We start from the raw sequence: 8,648 nt of genomic DNA on the forward strand, positions 1-8,648 counted from the left end.
TAATTACAGCAATTAACATGACAATATTATAGAGAAACAGAAAATTATAAGGGAACTGTACTCAAAATTAGTCTACTTCTCTGTATTGGGATTTTATAGTTTATTAATACATGTTTGCCCTTCTAATTTATGAAACGATTTTTCTATTTCACGCACACGAAAATCGTTTCATAAATTGGAAAAAATCCTATTGTTAGAAATCGGAAGCGGTTAGCGTTTTTAAAATAACACGTCATTCCCGTTTGACACAATTCCACTGCTTTTATTGTCTTTTCCTCCCACTTTTACACGAGTATGCTAACACTATATAATTTAAAAGATATTTTTGCAATTTTAAGTCGTATAACTAAATACTATAAATAAGAATTGAAAAAGAAAACATTTTCTTAAATGAACGGTACGTAACTTGAATAGTAAAGTAGTAAAGGGCCGGCTACAAAGGGAGAGCAAATAGTGGCTCTAGTAACGATATGACTAAGCGTTTTGCCTGAATGGAGCTCATTTTATATGCCTTTGATTTGCGTTTACGACTGTAGACTGAAAGGGGCGACAGATCTACGATGATACTGCTAGGCTTACTTAGTGTACAATCGGACTTACTTTCTTGTTGCTTTTAAAAAAATTCTTGTGATTTCTAATTTATTTTTGAATAATTATATAATATACATTTTTGTAGAGCAAGTGCGTGAATTATAAAACGTTTATTTGTAGATTTAAAGCAAACTAGATTTTTTTTTAGGAACCTAGTGTTAGTTAGTGTGCACTTTCCGATAAATTCTTGAGGCATTGCATCTTGAGTGGTGGAACTCATCCCCGCGTCTTGCGTCATTACTAGAGCGAGAAAATGAAAATATTAAATATTTAATTCCCCTGATTTTGTATCGAACCCACAACCGATGTATTTACAGTCGTAAGCTTGTGTCCATACGCCACGACGGCGAAGACGGCGATAAAGAATATAAGTGGCATATTTTGTTCTGCCATGAAATTAAAAATATCTTTGAATAGTTACGAAGTTGAGAATAGACCAAGTCAATCAAAGTCAATGCATATATTACCTTTATTTATACTCCGGCAAAATATTACCTTGTTATACAAAATGACGTATCTGCATCCTGCAAAGAAACTCGTTAACCTTAGGCGGCCATAAAGCGTTTACGCATTTTACCTTGGCAATCTGGACCAGACGGCAACAACATGAACAAATTGTATACTATTAAGGCTAAAATTTAACTGTAACTTTATCTCACGTAGAACTGAAACAAGACCATCACCATCAGTGATTTAAATAATGATATTACATATCTACCTACCTACGAAAGTCCTACTAGACTAATTATTAATTATAAACTAAAAGTATATAGTATTCTTTTTTAGTATGCTCCAAAAAATCCTAGACTATACGTATACACCCTGCTGAGTGTTGAAATGAAATGAAAATATTATATACTTCCTGCTCCCAAGTGGGAATCGAACCCGCAATCGTTGCTTAAAGTTCCGTGCTTGTGCCCATGACGCCACGACAGCCTCAGATTTCAGCCTTGGATTAGGCAGACCGTGATAATGCCGTTATTATCATCTATATATAAGAATATTTTCTTATATAGTCTTGCTTAATATTTTCCTATATAGTCTTGCTAAGCTTATAGCTTGCATCTTGTTATCAGAGCGCGGGAAAAAATGATTCGACCGAGTGGGAATCGAACCCACAATCACTGTTTACAGTCAGCCGGACAGCCTGTAGAATAATATTAGTAGTAGTAGTTACTTATAGTAGTACATAACGTAGCTCATTTTCTAAATTAGGTAGCTACTTTGGTTAGCAGTAACATAGCTTTCGTTCTTTGAAGCGAATTTGTGAAACTAGCAATTATCTCCACCGTTGATGTGTAATTGTCGCCAGTAAAGGACCAAATAGAGGCGTGATAACACTAGTACTACACGTAGTTGCTGGTGTTCTTCTGGTAATTTTTCTTCAAATATGATATGAGGCCAGTCGTGGAACAAGGGTTCAAGCGTGTGACTGTAAACGTGACAGGTTGTGGGTTCAATTCCCATTCGAAGGAATGAAATATTTAATATTTTTATTCCCTCGCTCTGGTGAGCAGACAAAGCGCGACGTTGAGTTCCGCCATTCAACATGCAATGTCTCCAGAATTCGGCAGAAGATGGGGAACGTAGTGCCTTAACACTAGGTTTCTTCTGCCCACTCTGTCGTGTGTGGGTTACAGCGTGTAACTAAAAATAATTTATTCACCTCAAAATTCACATCAAGGAGGCAATGTGAACTTAGTTACTGATTACCTTCTCTACGGAAAACTGGACTTTCTGTTCATTTTTGAAACATTGCATGTTTATGCCGGAACATAACGCGACACTTTGTCTTATAGACCAAAAATTAAAGCCATCAGAATATTACATTTTTTACACATTTTCTAATTAAGTATGCCACTATGTCGGATACCACTTTACTAAAGTGATTCAATTTACGTTATTATTTATTAATATTATATTATTTTTCATATAAAAATATGTATTCCTATATTTTTCCAAGAAAACAAAATACAACATATCAATTATAGCTTACACAACGCGTATATAAGATAAACAAAAGTGAATACAAGAACGTGAGCTATATTTAATTTTATTAATTTTCTTATAATTTGACTTAAACGGAAATATTACCGCAATTTGGAAAGAACCTTATGTATCTGGGTATTAAAATTTAAGAGAATTGAAAACAATAATATATTTTTTTAGTGTGAAGATGTAGCGCAGAAAAATTACCAATCCCTGAAATTAAATAGATTATGTGTGTAGCGTAAGTCCGCTGTACTGGTAGCACTGCTTAACTGTCATTTTGACATATGACAACAAGGTAAAATCGATATTGCTTGTAAACTCCATAAATTGACCAAAACTTATACTAGTTCGAAACGTCACAATTAAGGAATTGAATAATTAAAAATACTAGTTTCCAGATCTGTTAATATATTATTATTAAAATACGGCTTAATTTTTTATCCATTCCATGTAATAAAGAAAAGAAAACAGCATGTCAACCATAAATTATACAACACGAACAGAAGGCCAAACAAAAATTAACACAATAATATGGACTATACCTAAATTTATTAATCTCCTTGAAAATAAAACGAAGGAATTCCGTACAGAGAGACCAAAAGATGCTACAGGGAATAATGCTAATTCAACATTTTCACTGAAAATGCAGTTTTTGGGTCATGATAACGACATTATTGAAATATATTACTTATCGCCTAATCCAGTATTTCTAAAGTCCATACTAACCATATGTTTGAAAAGGTTTGAAGAGCGATCCATTGTAATAAAAGAATATCATACTGTGCAAGGCAACAAATGGCAATATTTAGCTACTTTATTCAAGAGAGACATTGCCAGTAATGTTGGAAGTGACATATTTCTTTTGAGTGATGGCAGTTTGAGATTAAAATTTCAATTCATGGTCACAAATGATATAAAAATTGACCATTCAAACATACCTGAAGCGGAACTAAGCAATGATTTTGAAAATCTCCTAAATAATGGCTTATTTTCTGATATTACCATGAAATCTGTTGAAGGGAATGAATATAAAGTGCACAAAGCAGTCCTGGCTAGTAGAAGTGTTGTTTTAAAAGCTCATTTTGAACACAACACAACTGAATGTTACACAAATATTGTTGAAGCCCCACTTGAGAAGGAAGTTCTTACAGAAGTACTTACATTTATTTATAGTGACAAGGCACCAAGAGTGGATGATATGCCAGAGAGATTATTGGCTGCAGCAGATTTTTATCAATTAAGTAGACTAAAATGTTTATGTGAACAAGCCTTACATAAAAAACTGACTGTGGAAAATGCTATAGAAACATTACAAATTGCTGATTTGCATTCGGCCAAAACATTGAAGCAATTGACATTAGAATTTATTAAAGATGGCCAAGCTAAACTAATAACAAAGACAGAGGGATGGGCTAAAGTGAAATCAGTTGAATTAATAAAATCTATTTATGAATACATTATGAATGATGATATTGAAGCTGATATTAAATAATGAAAATATGAGCAATAATGATGAACAATAATTTTGTGATTGTTATATAGATCTTAAACATTAATTGGTGGGCTACACATAAGTAACAGGTAGTTTTATTATATGAGTGAAATATTATTTAAATAATAATTTGCATAATAAATAATTTACATATGTGGAAAACGGACTGTCTTACAACTAGGTTCCCTCTGCCTATCCTGCTGTGTGAGGGATAGAGTGTGAAGCTGATTTGATTTTTATTGTAATTTTACTTTCAAATGTATATTAATTTGTAAATATTGACAAGGAGCAGCACTGTGTCTAATTTTAAATTATTTAAATTTCTTCTGTCTGATAACAAGACAAGGGCTACATTGAGCTTCACCATTTAACAGGCAATTTTTCGAACTTGATACAAATATCTCGGACTATATCACAATGTTATATCTTGTTTAAATATTGATTAAGATAAATTATTACAACTTCTAATTTTATTATATTATTCCGTACATTATTTGGTGGTGTCCATTATGTTGTCTGGGCTTGAACCAGTGTCTAGGACCTATCTCCGAAGTGCCTAAGTAGCCACAAAATATGCATAATTACTTGTTTCTAAGTCCAAACTCTATGTCTAAGATCTTTTCTCGTTTCACCTACACTGCATCTGAAATAATTCTACTAGGTTTGCTTTTTAAATTTCTTCCAGAAATAAATTCATGATAGTTCTAGACAGGCTGCAATCTGAAAAAATCTTAATAAAAAGTTCTAGACAGGCTGCAATTTGAAAATGTACTGCAAAATAAATAAAAATGTAATATATAATTGTATATATTACATTTTTATTTCTATAAAATTGTATATATATAAAATCTATCTTCAATTGTATATATTTCTAAAAATGTATGGGTGATTCTACGATAAGAGGTAACTTGTGCGGCAATCAGTTTAAAATACAGATTTTCTTCTATAAGTTGCTATCTTTTGCTATGAAACACGTCACCTAAATACACTTAATTAAATAACGTCACGATTAAACGTCTAATTAAAGTATATTTCTTTGAAATTCCTTATAAAGTCTAAGAAAGTCTAAAAAAAAAACCCTGGCCTGTTCCTCTGTCGGTTTCAGCTTAATTTCCAAACGAAACTGGTTCCAAAAATTCATACACTTGTGCCACTGCGCCACGACTGCCTCATCAAGTAATTTAAGTCTTTTGAGAATTTATTTTATTTTGTTTAGCTACAAATTACTGTACTATTATAGCAATTAGCAAATTTGTCGAATTAGGTACTATAAATTGACAATTTTTTTTAAATTATGAGCCGATTGTAATGAATTAACATTATATGTTTTCGGAAGCTTGCCAGAATCCAATAGTGAAAACTGCATCTAAATCGGTTAAGCCGCTTCTGAGCTCGCTTCTTCTTCTATTACATTAATAAAGGTTCTCAATAACATTATTTTTTTAAGATACTTATCTTAAACATAGATTGGTGCATGTTGTACACACACGCCTGTAAGTGGCATACATATTTGTTTTTAATTTAGATGCTTAAGTTTTTTTTATGAATGTTGTATATGTTATGCTGTTGGTGGTGTCTAAATAAATAAATAAAAAATTCTTGAAGCGGGAATTAAAACCGCAACCGGCCACAGAGTAAAATAGCAAGCCGTTGATCTTCATAAGATTTTATTTATTTTTTGAACATTATGGGTGACGGACCAGGGACGATTTCCCCTAGTGTCTAAAGTAATAATAATATCTTTATTTAAACTTACGAGCGAACGTTATTCCATTATCTAGGAAATTTTATGTAGATAACATATTTGGATTTTACCTATATTATATTATGAAAATAAATTGTTCATGATTGAATGTCTCAATCTGTTGGCAAATGCAACCTAATAAAAGTATTATAGATGGTATGTGGGCGAAGCCGCGAGTGGGCTGTTAGTGCATACCTAAATAATTTTCGAACGAAAATTGCGAATAAATTTAATAATTCTTTATATTTGAGTCACGAATTTTCATATAGGCCCTATCTTATTTGTATGATACTTCATTCTCATAGGTTTATATTAAGAAAATATTGGATTTCCATTTCTTCCACCCAACATTAATATTGCTTGCCTTTAATAAACGACATATACCAAAGCAAAGTACAAATGCTAAAATGCGTAATACTCCCGCAAAATGTGGCTTCACATAAAATAAAATATATCGCGCAATTTACGAAGCTAAAGCGAAAAGTAACATAAAGTATTCTATTAAGTACGGAACAACCTGCCTTGGATTTTGGCACAATAAACTTTTTTTAGAGTTCCACGTACATAACATATTTCTTTTGGAATAACGAAACTTTTGGAAAAGAAAATCCGCTCGAGATGAATGACGATCATTTGTAAGAAGAAGCATAAAGTGCGGACTGATTGTTGGTAAATTTTTCACTTAACATTAGGTACCTACGTTTAGAGCCAAATTGAATAATGTAATTGAATTAAATTAACAAGATGGAGTCGTTATGGTGAGATAGGAGGATTTTGTTATTTTTCTTTTTTTTTTGTTTGTGTAGGTGTAACATGATGTATACAGTGCTTTATTTTTTAGAAAGTGTTCTTATGGTTTCGACTTCCGCTGATGTTTGAGGCATTTTTTATGTTTTAGGCGGATATTTATTATTGTTGAAATTAAATGTCTTTTTTTAGCTTCACGTTATATTCCGCCCATAGCAAGATAGGTAGAGAGAACTTGGGAACCTAATGTTAAGACACTCTATTCCCATTAAGATTCCGTTCGTCATATACCGGCAAATTTTGAGGGCATTTCGTATTGAGTGGCTGAACTTAACGCCGCGCTTTGTCTTGTTTCCTGAGCGAGGAAAATGAAAATATGAAATAAGTATTTGAGTATATTTCAAGGACAAAATCTCTTTAATACATGTAAATAAGAAACGAAATATTTGAACTGAAGCTGAAAGTTTAAGAAGTAGGTATTCTCTACTAAGATTTTAAATTAATTCAATCTTGAGTAAAGCTTAACGAGAGCGGATATGATTACCGCATCGCTTGCCGACTCAGCGACCAGCGTCTAGTGTGATCAGCTATTACAATTTAGAATGCTGACGCAAGCTATTCCTTAGTCACTTCTTAGTGCATTCACATTATACAGTTACCCTTTCTCGTTGTGTTACTACACTCTGTTCCTCGTGTTCCTTCCCAAGTAAAGTAAAGTAAAATACTCTTTATTGTACACCAAACATGTATCACAATCAGGAGAGATAATATTGTTATGATAGTACAATAGGCGGCCTTATTGCTAAATGAGCAAGCTTGAAACATTCGGTGTTAAGTGTTATACCTTAAGTGTTATACCTTCGAAGACCCACCTATCTCCACTTTAGGACCAGCAACTATAGCTCTTCTGGTGTTACACGGGGTCGAAGGCGGCTGTTATTACTTACCATCAGGTGACCCGTACGCCCGTTTGCCTTGTCTTTTATAAAAATAAAAGAACCCAACACCGCGTGTTTCTCCGCAGAGTGATGAAATATTACTCCGAATGGAGATCGAATCCATAACCATCTCGTTTACAGTCAGATCTTATTCTGTTTGAACACTTGGGATAAGAAGCACTCAATCAATTTGTAAGTAACAATTGCAGCTTTGGTCTTGAACTTGGCAGTAGTTGAGTCATGTGCAGTTGGCACATTTACACTATCTATCGGTCTAAGCGTAGGCAACGCGCAATTGATACAAATAGTATCAATTACATAGAATGTAGGTACCTCGTCATAATATACTAATCTCTTCATTAGTTGTGGCGGATCGCCGTCCTTAGTTTGTCTTTATTTCTGAGATATTGTCAATTTATAAGTTATTGGTACAAATTGACAATTTGAAATTGGGCAATTTGGGTATATTCAAATAATTATATACAGTCAACAAATGTCTTTATTGAGACCAGTCGTGGCGCAGGCAAACGTGTGACTGTGAACGCGACAGGCTGTGAGTTCGATTCCCATTCGACGTATAATTTAATATTTTTTTATTTCCTCGCTCTGGTAACTAAACAAAGCGCTACGTTGAGTTCCGCCACTCAACACGCAATGCGTCCAGAATTTGACGGAAAATGGGGAATAGTAGTGTCTCAATGGTGACGGAGGTTTCTAGGTTCCCTCTAGTTGCTCTACTATAAGCTTAAAAACATTACCCACATTAGTTTTGTATCTCTTTATAGTTAATATGACTATATTAGGTACTTCTTTATCTGGGAACTTTTTCGGAATCCAAAAACCCAAAAAAACCATTTTTAGTTGATACAACTACTTGCACAAGTCGTAATCGAATCTATAATATGCATGTAAAGGCAAACACTTCCTAATTACGCCACTATAAATCTAATGGTTCAAATGACCTCACATTTGTTTATCTCAAACGTCCGTGAAGTTAATTAAAAGCCTACATTCAATTCGCACTTGGATAGATCATCTCGCGTGCGCATTTCGTTTAAGACATTAATTTCCCATGGGTCATTTCATGGCCACTATAAAGGCGTTTTGATCTTTTTAGTACAAATTGCTATGAAGAACGACCGAT

The 8,648-nt window shown here is 33.4% G+C and overlaps 1 protein-coding gene across 1 annotated transcript; it reads left to right on the top strand.

The window, feature by feature from the left end:
- Positions 1-2,846: 2,846 nt before the first annotated feature.
- Positions 2,847-4,540, top strand: LOC146532991 (speckle-type POZ protein-like). The gene has a single exon (XM_085195435.1). It carries the CDS (start codon positions 3,056-3,058, stop codon positions 4,073-4,075), a length of 1,020 nt encoding a protein of 339 aa, XP_085051561.1. The 5' UTR covers positions 2,847-3,055; the 3' UTR covers positions 4,076-4,540.
- Positions 4,541-8,648: the final 4,108 nt, after the last annotated feature.

The sequence above is a fragment of the Heliconius melpomene genome, chromosome 13 (assembly GCF_056956725.1).
Source record: "Heliconius melpomene rosina isolate 202511_hmr_F chromosome 13, ASM5695672v1, whole genome shotgun sequence".
Taxonomy (NCBI): Eukaryota; Metazoa; Arthropoda; class Insecta; order Lepidoptera; family Nymphalidae; genus Heliconius; species Heliconius melpomene.

Bases quoted from the DNA above. Each gene is read 5' to 3' on its own strand.
- LOC146532991 (XM_085195435.1), top strand. From the start codon at position 3,056: ATGTCAACCATAAATTATACAACACGAACAGAAGGCCAAACAAAAATT.